This window comes from Leopardus geoffroyi, chromosome A1, assembly GCF_018350155.1.
Source record: "Leopardus geoffroyi isolate Oge1 chromosome A1, O.geoffroyi_Oge1_pat1.0, whole genome shotgun sequence".
In the NCBI taxonomy this organism is placed as follows: Eukaryota; Metazoa; Chordata; class Mammalia; order Carnivora; family Felidae; genus Leopardus; species Leopardus geoffroyi.
In genome coordinates, this window is record NC_059326.1 from 206,007,547 (window position 1) to 206,022,676 (window position 15,130).

The 15,130-nt window shown below is 40.2% G+C and overlaps 1 protein-coding gene across 3 annotated transcripts in view; it reads left to right on the forward strand.

The window, feature by feature from the left end:
• PLCXD3 (phosphatidylinositol specific phospholipase C X domain containing 3) overlaps positions 1-15,130 on the forward strand; it is a 168,133-nt gene that overhangs the window by 109,102 nt on the left and 43,901 nt on the right. For 2 of the 3 annotated variants that reach the window (XM_045439304.1, XM_045439322.1), the window contains exon 2: positions 5,268-5,976. In XM_045439304.1, coding sequence (XP_045295260.1) covers positions 5,268-5,976 — 709 coding nt within the window. Of the gene's footprint in view, positions 1-5,267; positions 5,977-11,598; positions 12,565-15,130 lie in introns of those variants that run through there. The other variant, XM_045439315.1, reaches the window with a different exon arrangement.

Sequence of the window (15,130 nt, forward strand, 5' to 3'; positions counted from 1 at the left end):
GCTTAACCGACTGCGCCACCCAGGCGCCCCAGCCTGCTTAAGTTTAGATAAATGTTTCTTTTTGTGGCTGCTGATTGTTCAGATGTTTTCAAATTAAAGAAAGTTTCATAGTACTTTGGTATTAATCCCTTCAACTGCCATGTTGCCCTCTCTGCAACATTGCATTTTACTTAAAATTGACAGGAGAAAACCTGTTGCTGCTTGTTGTCTTGTTTTATGGCTTACCTTCTTAGGTCAGGCCCACCCAGAATACTCTCTCTTTGGTTAGCTCAAAGCCAACCAGTTGGAGACCTTAATTACAAATGGGGGAAAAAACTTCCTTTCCGTATCCTGGAACATAATCACGAGAATGATATCCCGTCATATTCACCACATTCAAGGGGAGAGGATTACACAGGGCATCTGTACTCAGAGGATGGAGGTTTTGGGGGCCATTCTAGAATTTTTCCTACTACAGCACCCAATAGAATGAGCAGCTAAGTCCAGTGCTATCAGAGACCATAAAATGAGATTATCTTACATATTCTTTACATTGTTGAGTTAATAAAATGGGTGATGCATGCTAGTTGGTTAGACCAGATGACATCTAAGATCATCCACCACAGTATGCAGAATGACTTAACTCCAGTTGTGCATTCAAGAAGACCTTTTTTTTTTTTTTTAATTTTTTTTTTCAACGTTTTTATTTATTTTTGGGACAGAGAGAGACAGAGCATGAACGGGGGAGGGGCAGAGAGAGAGGGAGACACAGAATCGGAAACAGGCTCCAGGCTCTGAGCCATCAGCCCAGAGCCCGACGCGGGGCTCGAACTCACGGACCGCGAGATCGTGACCTGGCTGAAGTCGGACGCTTAACCGACTGCGCCACCCAGGCGCCCCTCAAGAAGACCTTTTAAGCCAACTTTCTTTCATTCTTCCTCTTACCATATAGTTTTTATGCATAGAAAGTTGCACATGAACATTAAATTTTTTTTTAATATTTATTTATTTTTGAGAGACAGACAGACAGACAGACAGAGTGCAAGCGGGGAAGGGGCAGAGAGAGAGGGAGACACAGAATCTGAAGCAGGCTCCAGGCTCTGCGCTGTCAGCACAGAGCTGGGTGCGAGGCTCAAACTTGTAAATCATGAGATTATGACCTGAGCCAAAGTCGGATGCTTAACCAACTGAACCACCCAGGCACCTTGCCCATGAACATTTTTAATTAATTTTTTTTCATTAAAATTTTGACTTATTTGTCTATTTATTTTGGTATGGTTGACACACAATGTTACATGGGTATCAGGTGTTACAACATAGTAATTCAACTCCATATATTATGCTATGCTTACCACAAGTGTAGTAAAATTCTAAGTTCTTATATTGGGCAGTTGAGTCTTTAGACCTCAAATCCTCTCATCAACACAAAAGAGTTGTCACAGCCTGTATTTGTTAACTGTTGCTATGTAATAAATTATCCCAAAACTTAATCAAAACAACACATAGTTTCTATGGGTCAGAATCCAGCCAAGGCTTAACTGGATTCTCTGCTTCAGGTCTCTCTCGAGGCTACAAATCAAGATCCCTCCGGGGCAGGTTGTGCTTCCATTCATACTCTGTGGCTATTGACAGGATTCAAATCCTTGAGGGCTGTTCAAATCAAGGCCTTATTTCCTAGTTTGCTATTGGCTGGAGGCCATTCCCAGTTCTTTATCACGTGGACCTCTCCAACGTGACAGTTTGCTTCATCAAAGTCAGCATGAGAGAAAGTAACATGATGGAAGTCACAGTTTTTGTAACCTAATCTCAGAAGTGGTACCCCATCATATTTGTGTTATTGAATTCATTAGAAGCGAGTCACTAGATTAGGTCCATACTGGGGGGTCAGGGGGCAAGGATGAATGCCAGGAGGTCAGGGATTTGGGGGGTCAATTTTAGAAGGATACCTACTACCTAAATGAAGGGATGATGTGGCAGACTGAGGAGGAACTAGTAAAAGTGATTGTTTCAAAGAAATGAAGAAAAAAAAAAAAAAAGACCTCTTCCAATCATTTCATTTCTTCAGAGTCAGAGCAAATGAATTTGATTGGTGTGGGTTCATAATGGGAGTGGCCAGCTCTTCTCTGACTAAAGAATGCAAATCAGACCCAAAATTCAGAGGCTAAGTTCAGAATCAGGGGAGGAACATTAAGTATCAGGTCCAAGGTATGAGTCTAGGGCTGTAGATAAGAAAAAGGTAAGAGGTGAGGAGCCCAGAAATACTGAGCCAGTGTAGCAGCAAAATATTAGAGCAGATAAGGCAGAAAAGTTGTGGATGTAGCCAAGAACAAAGAAATAATGCTTAGCACTGTCTTGCTTGTGGGCAGGGCTCTCTGGTTTTTAAAGAACGAGGGCTCAGCCAGACTTTTCCTCTGTTTCCGAAAGGTCATAAAATACCATTGTATTTTTGTTTTAAGTTCAAACAAATAGAAAACTTAATGGGTTAGTGAAAATGTTAAAATTGGGGAGGAAGTACTATTCCAAATGAAATCAAAAGCCATGAAGATAGTCCTTTTTTGGCCAACATTAGATTGTGTATTCTCTCCCCCCAATGCAAAGACAGTGTTTTTTATTGATTGATGATTTAATTCTCCTCTCCAAGTGATGTTTGCCTCTGCACCAAATGCTGTACATGGACCTCAGAATCACCTAGCTTAGGACAAAAAATGGTGGGGGTTTCTTCTTCTGACTGTTAGCTGTTTTTAATTTTTATTCCTAACATTCCCTTATTTTGATCTCCTAACATATTGTCCTGAAATGTCAACAAATAATTTAATCTAGAGACTAATGTCCTTTTATATGATTTTCAAAATTGGTGACTTTTTCTAGGCTTTTTTTTTTTTTTTTTTGTAATTTGCCAGATAGCCACATGACAGAATAATGAAACCAATGTCATATTGAAAGCAAAGAACCACTCATTTCTGGAAAAAGAAATCTAGTCATATTTAAATTCCCTTTCTGCTTGCTTCCAAATATGTCTATCACAATATTACAGAAGTAGCCGATTATTTTCATCTCCCTTCTTTTCACATGCTTGGAAATTAACTTTAAAAATTTTTCAAATTTTATAAATTAACCCTTATTTTGAGAGTTTAGTTTTTCATTTATACCTATTTTAATCCTAGATCATTTGATTATAGCTCTTCTTCAACTCACCTTTTTATTTCTTCCTTTAATCATGTTCTGTCTGTATATTGAGCCACAGCACAGGTTGTTTAGCCTTTTCATTTATATAGCAATTGGCTGAACAGCAACTAATAAGTTGATATGAGGCAATTTCAATCCCTGTTAAAATTTGCCAATACAGATCCAGACTGCCAGTTTTGCTTATTTAGAAAGTGCTAACATTTTCTTCCTATCCCATGTACTGAAGATAAATAGATCAGACAGTTCCAGATTAAATTAAACATGGCATTTCTGTATTTTGGAGTTACCTTTCATTGTTTAAAAAAAGCTAATAATTCTGAGGAGTTAGCTGTTCCAAATCTTAAAGGTTATCATTTGTAAGGCATTAAAGTATTCTTCAAAATATTTTCTCTAACAATTTACCAAGGTGTCTGAAGTTCATACTCTTGTTATTCCTCTGGGCTGTTTAATGCTCGACATAGATAGATGTACACATGGACATATAGATATAGACTGACATAGATATGGAATATAGACAAAGATAAATATTGCATCACCGAAAACAATTGCTTCAAATAGCTTATCAGGCAAAGGCCCTGAGGTGATGGATGATAAATATAAAGGGAGTATGTGTGTGTATGTGTGTGTGTGGGTGTGTGCGTGTGTTGGGTGGGAGGAGTGTAAGAAGTAGAACAAGGTGTGTCTTTTTTATTTTCAAAAGAACTAGATCAGAAATAGGACAACAAGGTCGAAGGAAGCCTGAGTAACAGATGGGGAGTGACGCGTGTGAAAAATTCAGGACATATTAATTTCATGTTACCTGTTCAGTAGGTCATGCCCAAGAATTACAGGAGGCTTTCAAAAATAAAATTAAGGGGCATCTGTGTGGCGCAGTCCATTGGAAGTCCAACTTTGGCTCAGGTCATGAGCTCACGGTTGGTGAGTTTGAGCCCCGCATTGGGCTCTATGCTGTAGGCACTGAGCAGCTTTGGATCCTGTCTCCCTCTCTCCACCCTCCCCCGCTCATGCACATGTGCGTGGTCTCTCTCCCTCTCAAAAATAAATAAACATTAAAAAAATTAAAACGAAATAATTTTTCTTGATTAGATCCAACAATATTTTAAATGGCACTCTGTACTTACAGGCAAATCATGCACATGTTCATTGCTACATTTCTGGAGTTTTGATATTTGTAACAGACAAAAATAATAATAAATAATTAAACTAACAGTAATAAATAATAAATAAATAATAATAAAATAATACATTAAACAATTAATAATAGTTAAATACATAATAATTAAATGATAATTAAAGGTTGCCCTTGTTCTTCCTAGGAAGAAATTCTTCCAAATTTGGAAGCTGACTCCAAAGAGAGCTTTCACTGTTGAGAGGAAATATTTGTGAAGAAAATAGTCTATTAGTTAATTTTTTAAGTGCTGTCAGTTTTGTTAACTTATAAGAAAATCTGCTTATTCAATATGAGAAAAGTACTTGGCCTCATCCAAGTTCACCTTTGCTCAAATGAAGAGTAAGGAATGATGTTAAATGTTATCAACATTGTTCTGTCCTGTTGCTTCTTTCTCCCTGACTCTAACCCTGTGACATCTTGTGCCTTCCAGACTGTATGAGGTAGCAATTCATATGTTGATCATCTGTCCGTGAAAAGGGCTTCTTTATTCGTTGACACAAGCTCTCTACCATTAAAATCAACTCCGAATGAATGGAAAGGGCAAGATCATAGACAAAGTATTTGGAAACCAGTGAATCCCCATAAATTGCACTTTATAAGTGGTCACTTATGCCACCTATATGGAAAGTCAATCCTAATGAATACATTAAATTCTTTGTTGGCAGAAGTAGAAGGTGATCATTTGTATTTAAAATACTGATCAGAAGGAATTTTTAAGTCATTTTATAATCAGTTTGGTTTGTTGAGTGCTGTGTGTACTGTATAGGCTATAAAAAGGGCCTGCCTAAAACATGAGACTGAACTGGGAAAATATTACTTATTATTTCCTTTGGTTCATTTGAGGGAGAGAGATGGACATTATAAGAGGGAAAGAAGTTGGGGAGAGCAAAGGACTGAACTATAACCACATTATGCCTTGTTATTCTTCTAGGATCTCATGATTCCTTCAGCTTCTACATTGATGAAGCCTCTCCAGTAGGGCCTGAACAGCCAGAAACCGTCCAGAATTTTGTCTCTGTGTTTGGAACCGTAGCCAAAAAGCTGATGCGGAAATGGTTAGCCACTCAAACAATGAACTTTACTGGTCAGCTAGGAGCTGGGATCCGTTATTTTGATCTTCGAATTTCCACCAAGCCCAGGGACCCCGACAATGAACTCTACTTTGCTCATGGTTTGTTCAGTGCCAAAGTCAATGAAGGCCTTGAGGAGATTAATGCATTCCTCACAGATCACCATAAGGAGGTAGTATTCTTGGACTTCAACCATTTTTATGGGATGCAGAAATATCACCATGAAAAACTGGTCCAAATGCTGAAAGACATCTATGGAAACAAGATGTGCCCAGCGATTTTTGCGCAGGAAGTTAGTCTAAAGTACCTGTGGGAGAAAGACTATCAAGTGCTGGTCTTCTACCATAGTCCAGTGGCTCTGGAAGTGCCCTTTCTCTGGCCTGGGCAGATGATGCCAGCACCCTGGGCCAACACCACAGACCCGGAAAAACTGATCCAGTTTCTTCAGGCATCCATCACGGAGAGAAGAAAGAAGGGCTCGTTTTTTATATCTCAGGTGGTACTGACCCCCAAAGCTAGCACTGTGGTCAAAGGAGTGGCCAGTGGCCTCAGAGAAACGATCACAGAAAGGTAAGTGTCTTAAGGTATCAAGAAAAAGTCTTAAGGAATGTAACCCAAATTCATAGAGCTAGTAACTGACAGAGCTAAAATTTATACTCAGGTGTATTAATATCCTAGGGCTGCCACACAACATACCACAAACTGGGTGGCTTAAAACAGAAGAAACTTACAATCTCTCAGTTGCAGAGGCTAGACATCTGACATCAAGATTTCAGCAAGGTCAACTCCATCTGAAAGCTTTGAGGGAGAATCTTTTCCATGCCTCCCCACTAACTTCTGGTGATGGTTGACAAGCCAATGTCTTGGCTTATAGATACACCATTCCAATCTCTGCCTCCATCTTCACATGGTGTTCTCCCCATGTATCTTTCTCTTCTCTTCTTATAAGGACACCAGTCATATTGGATTAGGGTCCACCCTAATTATATCATCTTAATTATGTCTGCAAACACCTTATTTCCAGATAAGCCTCAGTTATGAGTACAGGGGATTAAGACTTCAATGTATTTTTTTCTAGGACACAGATCAATGCATAGCACCATGCATTTTGACTCCATGTCCAGTTGTATTTTCATAGCACTCCTTTTCACATGTATATAGAACTTTACAGATTACAAAGCCTTTTGTCTATTTCTTGTGGCCTTGTTTTATATACCTAATTCCATTTGATCTGCACAATAATCCTAGGAAGTAGATAAAAAGTGAGGTTTAGAGAAGTGAAATGTTTTGTGTAAGGCCAATTGGACAATGAAGGAGGAAACCAAGACTCAAATTCCATGCTTCTCACACCATATTCTATTCCTTTATGCTATACCATAAGCAAGGGTCACTCTCCAGAGCATGGGTTTCCATTTGGCAAGCCCAGCCATACATGTTAGAGTGGTGCTTACTTGTGAAGTATAATTTAAGCAATCACCAAAGATCTCTAGCTCTTTCCCATCGGTATGATACAATATGTAGAATTGTACATATTGTTTATTCTTTTCAGTTAAAGTATCAAACAAAGCAAATATTGTCTGAAGAGAAACTACAATTCTTACCAGACCTTATCTTAAACTTTACTTGATATTTTGAATTATGGTAAGGAGATAGAGCATACATATTTTGCTCAAGGTCTTTGTAGGAAAAGACAAGGAGATGAGGAGAAAAGATTAGGAGATGAAATCGTATGGATGGCCTCATAGCATAGCATGTAGAGTAGGGAATGGCAGGAGGTGAAGCTTGCAGTGGGGCAGGAACACACTTGTAAGAAAGCCTTTAGCAAGGCTAAAGAAAGAATTTCATCTTATGAACAATGGGGAGCTAGAAAATTGTATTTAGTGGCATAGTGACTTGACCAGATCTGCATTCTAGATAGATAATTGGTGTAGCGTGGAGGCAGAGGATTGGAGAGAGTGGACAGTGAAGAGGTGCTCGGAACTATTTCAGCAAGGTAACGCAAGCTAAACTGAGGAAATGAGAAAACACAGAAGGGGATGGTATCCCACAGCAAAAATTAGAATTATTTGACTATTTAGCTATGTGGTGTGAACGAGAGAAAAGAATTAGGGATAAAGTTTCTTCTTGAGAAGTAGAATGAGTGATGCAGACATTTACAGAATCAGGAAACAAAGACTTAGGGAGGAGGTGGGGAAGCTACAGTCAAGGTTATGCTAAGTTTAAAGTATGAGTAAAGCATCCGGTGGATGTGGCCAATTGATCATTAGGAATATAAACCAATTCAAGTGGCAAATTATTGGCATTTTTTGGCAGTGAAAGCCACAAGCTATTTGAGTTGAGGCGTTCCTCCATAGAGAATTGTAACTTCCTTCTGTTATTCAGATATTAGCTGAGATCTCCTATTCTTTAAAATTTTAATGTGATCCCCAGCTCTTCATTGTATACCCTATGCAAGTATAACGCCTTCCCTAGGATTTCTGCCAATGTCTAGATTTCTTACATTCCTATGGTATGAATGCTTGCTGCTTCTGGTTTATATAATTTTATGGGTTGATTGTCCCATGTGTCTTTTCCATGACCCCGTAGAACCTGAAACTTGCTTCCTGCTCAATTTCTACAATGGTTTTTAGATTTTACTGAGGATTTGAGACAACAGGTTTGGTTTTATAATTATAATAATACAATTAATTTTAAACTGAACTTTAGACTTGTCTATAAGTACAAATATTCTGGCCCAGGATATCTTCCCCAGATGACGTCTATATCACTTTAACCCCATGCTCAAGTCTTATGGCTAAACCCTCTCCTCCACCTCCTTCTCCTTTTCTTTTTCTCATCTCTTTTCTTTCCCTAGGCACACATTGTCTTGGAGATTCCACACTCTCCTCTAGATTATTATGCCAAACTATTCTCCTCATTTCTGGCCCTAAGGCCCAGCTAGTCCCATCAGACTGTATTTGATAGCACCACCTTCTACAACAGTTCATTGTTTTGGTAAATAACAACTTACCACTTCTCTTACATCCTTAAAAATGAGAGAGTTCTAGTGTATACACATAAGAATGTGTTGTTCTCAACTACACCCCACAAAGGCCCCAGATTTTGAGAAGTCCCTGAGGACCCATTAGAGGTAGGGAAGGCAGGAGGGGACTGGGAATCAACCAATGACAGCATTCTTTATTCTCCCTACATCTTTAATGAAGGAAGCTTCATCTCTAAATTTTACATATTGGGCATGAAAGGAGTCTTCCCTTTCTTTCTTTACCTTCTGTTGCCTCGTTCTATATTTAGGAAAAGACTTTCCCATGTAATATGCCTGCTTTGCATTTGGCCAAGAACCATACCCTGCTTTTACCTGTGTAAGGAATAGCCTTTGGGAAGTCAGGAAGAAAAATCCACTCAAGGTATAGATGACTTTCATTTTTTTCTCTTACAGGATTTCATGCAGTTAGGTCTTTGCAAGTTGTAAGTTGAACTGCTCTTTGGTTACTTATGCTATAGTACAGTATTAGTAAAGTAGGATTTGTGGAAAAAAGATCAAATAAGTTAGGAAAGTGCTGAAAATTAGATATCTGCTTAAGTCTCTCAAAAGATTCACAATCTTTATAGCATGTAAAAGTCACTAACAAGCATTTTAACGAAGAATTCTGTTTAAACTGAACTAATACAATGTTTTGCAAACACTTAATATTTTCTCAGATAGCACTTATTAACAGCCCATAAAATTAATTTTGAAAAACTGTCCTCAGTCATCTGCTCTAATTCAGAACTTTTCACTTGCCTCTGGCTTACATATCTGGAATAGTAGAGCTGTGTCACTGAAAAAGGTGGAAGAAAGGGGTGCCTGGGTGGCTCAGTTGGTTAAGCACCCCAGTCTTGATTTCAGCTCAGGTCAGGATCTCATGTTCGGAAGATCAAATCCCGCCTCAGGCTCTGCACAGGTGCCTGGTTGGGATTCTCTCTCTCCCACTCTCTCTCTCTGTCCCACCCACCACTTGCTCTCTCTCTCTCTCTCTCTCTCTCTCAAAAAATAAATAAAAAAAACTTAAAAAGAAAAAAGAAAAGGGGGAAAAAAATTTAAAAAGTAGAAATGCAGACCCTGTAGGTAGAATCAACTTTTTTTTCCTCTCTAGGACTATGCAAATTACTTGCAAATGATTTGCAAATATATCTGAACCTGGCCATTATGAACAGAGTTTGTCTCAGAAGTTCTAGAAAGACCTCCTTGTAAACAAATTGGAATGCCTGTATGCTGCATATGGTATTCATGTAAAGCTCTGGTTTTGTTTTTATTTGATTTGACATATTTCAGCCTTCTGTGTGAGGCTTATAGGAAAAGGTCATTGTCAGTCCTTAGATAGTTCCTTGCAAAGTTAATTTACTTACCTCTGAAAATCATCGAAAGAATACTCGACTTCCCAAAGACATAGTGCTTCTTTTTTCTCATCAAGTGATAAAGCCCATGAAGACTTTTTGCCATTTTCCTCTTGCTATTGTGCACAAACGTACTCATTCAGAAAGTCCTACATTAACACCAAAAGATGTAATGAGACTCTCCTTTGCCACCAAAGAAGTCGCTAGGCAATTTTAAGATCTTCCTGGACCTTAGGTATTTTCATCTGCAAAGTTTGGAGTTTGAACTAGATTATTTCCAAGACACTTTCCAGTTCTAAAATCCTACAGTTCTAAGATCCTGCATGTGACTAGTTTCTCTATAATGTTTTATGGCGTCTAATATTTGGACTAACAAAACTGTGAGCACATGCATTTAGAAAACAGTGTTTGAAGGTGTAGGTGGCTTTTAGGACAACTCAACTCAGGTAGTGTAGCTTTCAATCTGGCCACTGGTTCCAAATATTGCAGATGCATTTTCCACATTTTAGTAATGCCAAAAGACACAGATTTTTATTTCTTAAAGACCTATTTTTAATTTATTTTTCAAACACCAGCTTTTGCACCTCACCCCCACGGAATTCACACGTTCTTAAAAAGAAGGTGTGCGACTTGAGTCAAGTCCTTCTCTAATTCATGGAAGTTTATTAAATTATAGGTTTTGTTAGTTTAAAAAAAAATCAGTTAGACCACCTGTTGGAATATTTAAGGAGCAATACGTCTTTGCAAGTAAATTGATGCTGAATTAATTGAGACAAGGTTTATACAGGCCAGTAATTTAGATGACGACGATGAGGGTGGTGATAATGATTATGATCATCATTATCATCTATTTTAAGTGTTCCACATCTGTTTAATACTGTGCTAACTGCCCTGCCCATTTTCCCTCATCATCACAGTCATTGTTTGGAGGATGAAGTAAAATATTCAGCGTGTAATTGGTTGTTGGCTGACTGTGAATAAGCACCAATGTCATCCAGCTGGGAAAATGAAGGCTCCTGTATTGGTTGAGCCCACATTATGTACCAGGCACTGTACTAAGTGGTTTGCATGAATTTATCCATGTAATCTTCCCTCCAGCCTTGCAAGGTAAGTATTATTAAATACATTAGAGTTGAAAAACTGAGGATAAGAAATGTCTAGTACCTTGCTCAAAACTCTCATATTGGTTTAGCAAAACCAGGATTATTATTTGGATTTGTTTGACTCCAAGTTCCATGCCTACTTCTGCAAACTAGGTAAAACTCACGTTTCTTAGCAGTGGGTACATATAATATGTTATCTGTCATCTTGGAGGGCAGAGTCAGGTCTAGGGGTTTGACAGGGAAACGTATGCCACAGTTGGGGTAGGCAAAGCCAATGAGAAGAGTAGATTTGAAATGTTTTGGTTTCAGCTCAGGTCATAGTCTCAGGGTTCGTGAGTTTGAGCCCCATGTCAGACTCTGTGCTGGCAGTGCGGGGCCTGCTTGAAATTCTCTCCCTCTCCCTTGCTGTCTCTGGCCCTCCTCCATGCTCTCTCTCGCTCTCAAAATAAATAAATAAACTTAAAAAAGAAAGTGAACCGAGGTAGAATGCTGTCATGGGGACCCTCATGGAAGCACCACTATTAAATAACAGAAAGGAAGGGAAAATTTAAAGGTGACTTGGTTTCCACCTCCTTGCCTTGTGCCTCGATTGCCCATTTGACTGTTTCCGTTGAGTAAGGAAATTGAGGCCAGAGGTATGCTAAACGATTGTCCGAAGTAACAGAAGTAACTGCCAGCAAATATGGGATTAAAATCCAGGTCTTTTGGCTTGCAGGCAGAATTTTGTCCTCTACACCTTAGGGAAGGATGAGGACAGAGGATGGACAAGAAGGCTAGGAAAAGTCAGAGACCATCAGACTGCAGGGACCAACATGGAAGGGTCAACTGGCTCTCTATCTGCATCGTGCGCAACATAACAAGGTGCCCTAGAACCTTGACCAGAGAGGGTCAGACATCAGACCTGGGGGTGGGCCATCGATTTTGTGCAGGGCTGACCTTTCATGGGCTCTCTTTCTGCCTCGTGAACACAATAAACTCTAATATTTCCATCTTATGGAGACATACTCCAGTTCACAACCATACCTCAAACAATATTTCTGCTGCCCGATTTGCCCTATTGTTGCCTGGACCCAGCAGGTGTGGGGCTGGACTCTGGGAAGTTGTTCACCTGTGGCACCATCACCTTAGCAGCTTCAGGGAGCTCACGAAGAGTGGAGACTCAGAATGGTTCAAAGGCAGCTCAGGGTGACATAAGAAACCACCAATCTTCATGAAGAGCAGCTTTCTGGCTCTGCCCTATCCCACCCCCCACCCCGCCACCCCTGCCATGCCCCAATAGGTCAGTGCACTGGTGGGACAGCTGATAATGGATTAGTCTCTTCAGTAAAAGGGAAAGTGGCCTCCTCAGGAGACACATGCCTAAAGAGAAAGAATGTCAAGGAGACCATGGAAAATCGGCATTAGAATAATCATTGTTCGTAAGATGCTTTCATCATAAGGTTTAATTTCTTCAACATATACTTATGGAGGCCTCATTTGTTCAACAGGTATTATTCTTGATATGCAATTTAAGAAACTGAAGGTCAGAAAAACTAAATAATTTGTTCAAGTGGGGCTTGAACCAGTGCTAGGATCAATTCAGAATCTAGGTCTTTTGAACCATTAGAAAGAGGAGTCTGGCTTGTAAATAAGACGGAAGCTCCAGACAAATGGGGCCATGCTTAAGAAGTGTTCATGAAAATGCAAATTCCTGTGTGCTTTCCCAGAGGCTCTGATTCATGAGCCTGTGGCTCAGAGTTTTCAATTTCTAACAGCCTCCAGGTGAGTCCTTCTTTGAGCAACACTGCTCCCCTCTGTAGGCAAGCTGCACCTCAACCCCCACCCCAGCCACAGATGAACTTGGTTTCAAGAAACCTGGAAAGAAGACATCCGGATGGCCAACAGACACATGAAAAGATGCTCAATGTCACTCCTCATCAGGGAAATACAAATCAGAACCACACTCAGATACCACCTCACACCAGTCAGAATGGCTAAAATGAACAAATCAGGAGACTATAAATGCTGGAGAGGATGTGGAGAAATGGGAACCCTCTTGCACTGTTGGTGGGAATGCAAACTGGTGCAGCCACTCTGGAAAACAGTGTGGAGGTTCCTCAAAAAATTAAAAATAGACCTACCCTATGACCCAGCAATAGCACTACTAGGAATTTACCCAAGGGATACAGGAGTGCTGATGCATAGGGGCACTTGTACCCCAATGTTTATAGCAGCACTTTCCACAATAACCAAATTATGGAAAGAGCCTAAATGTCCATCAACTGATGAATGGATAAAGAAATTGTAGTTTATATACACAATGGAATACTACGTGGCAATGAGAATGAATGAAATCTGGCCTTCTGTAGCGATGTAGATGGAACTGGAGAGTGTTATGCTAAGTGAAATAAGTCATACAGAGAAAGACAGATACCATATGTTTTCACTCTTATGTGGATCCTGAGAAACTTAACAGAAGACCATGGGGGAGGGGAAGGGAAAAAAAAAAGGTTAGAGAGGGAGGGAGCCAAAACATAAGAGACTCTTAAAAACTGAGAACAATCTGAGGGTTGATGGGAGGTGGGAGGGCGGGGATGGTGGGTGATGGGTATTGAGGAGGGCACCTGTTGGGATGAGCACTGGGTGTTGTATGGAAACCAATTTGACAATAACTTTCATATTTAAAAAAGAAAATAAATAAAATAAAAGTTAATTCACAAAAAAAAAAAAGAAAGAAAGAAAAAAAAAAAGAAACCTGGAAAGAGAGAGTCAACCCCAAAATTTATCAGTCCCCTTCCAATCCCAGATTCAGGTAGTTCTTCCTTAAGCCATGATTTCTCTACCCACAGACCGTGCTAGATTTGTTCTGTTACTAAGGTAGAGCTACCCGTCACTGATTTCTAGAAAAAATTGGTCCTTTACTATTGTCTCTCATACATCTTCTCTCCCATGTCACATAACTCTATCCTAGGATTATTGTGCTGCAGAAACATGGGCAAGGCTTTGGGGAGAGACTCTTTTCCCCTGGGCCCAAAAGCACATTCCTTTGCAAGAAGCGTTAGTAACTTTGAGACTCTGTGTCTTCCACCAAAACCAATTAACATTACAGCATTTGCAACTCAGTGGCCTCCCCAGTCCTGATTTCAAACAGTAAAAAGAAGTTTCTATAACAACTTCCGACCATAAGGCCGTGTGACACAAGAATGATTTCTGCCTGGGTCCTGCTGGGGTGTGGCAGGAGGGAGGGCTGCCTGTACCCCTCTCTGTTTTAACAGCTTTTGACCCAAGAATTTTTAAAACAGGAGTGCACATCAAAGCTCACCTTCTCCTTTATTCTGCTGATGTTGTATGATTAAATGACAGGTGAATACAGGCAGGCATCTTTCATTATCTGTGTCAGGAGAGTCAAAGACTAGAGAGAATGCCAAGCTGTTGGGAAGTCAGTTGCCCATTCAGTGCCTGGTGTGTGTGTGTGTGTGTGTGTGTGTGTGTGTGTGTGTGCATGTGTGTATCAGAGAGAGAGAGAGAGTGTGTGTGGAGGAGTGGGAAACTTGGGAGTGTGTGTGTAGGGGACAGAGGGTGTGTGTGAGAGGGGGAGGGAAAATACGTACACTTGTCTAACAAGCATGGCGTAGGATAGAGGTTTACCCACTTTAATCTCTGAATCTAAATTTTCTTATGGGGAATTGCTTGGCAGATTGAATTTAACATCTGGAAAGGAAGTAGCCTAGTATGTAACTGGCATTCACAAAAAGTTGAGAGCAGGTGGGTTGATGGTGGGCAGAGGGAATAAAGATGGAGGGCCCAGGCAGCAGGGATGTTTAGTCAATTAGATTGTGGCACAGTAATTTGGAGACTTCAGCCAGCAACTGAGGAATAAGGAGGCTTGTTTGGGATTTGAAATGAACCAAAGCACATATTTTCAGTAGATGAGCCAGTAAGTGGTGTCTGTTTCAAGAAGTAAAATGGGTCGGATCTGGACAGCACAGGCCACATACTGAGGCGCAAGGAAGAGCCTTCAGGCTGGTGCTCCCTTTCTGCCCTGTACTGACAGGGCTCCTGAAGGGAAGCACAAGCCCATTCCACTGAGAGCTCACCCAAAGGGAACAGCTCCACTCTGGAGACACCTTATTGAAAACTGGGGGAGGGGGAAGCATTGCCAAATCACTAGACACAAATATATAGTTGAACACACTGAGCTTCCTTGTTGCAGCAAAAGAGAACTCCCACCATTGGGAACCATGATACATCCCAGTGAGAGGGTTGGA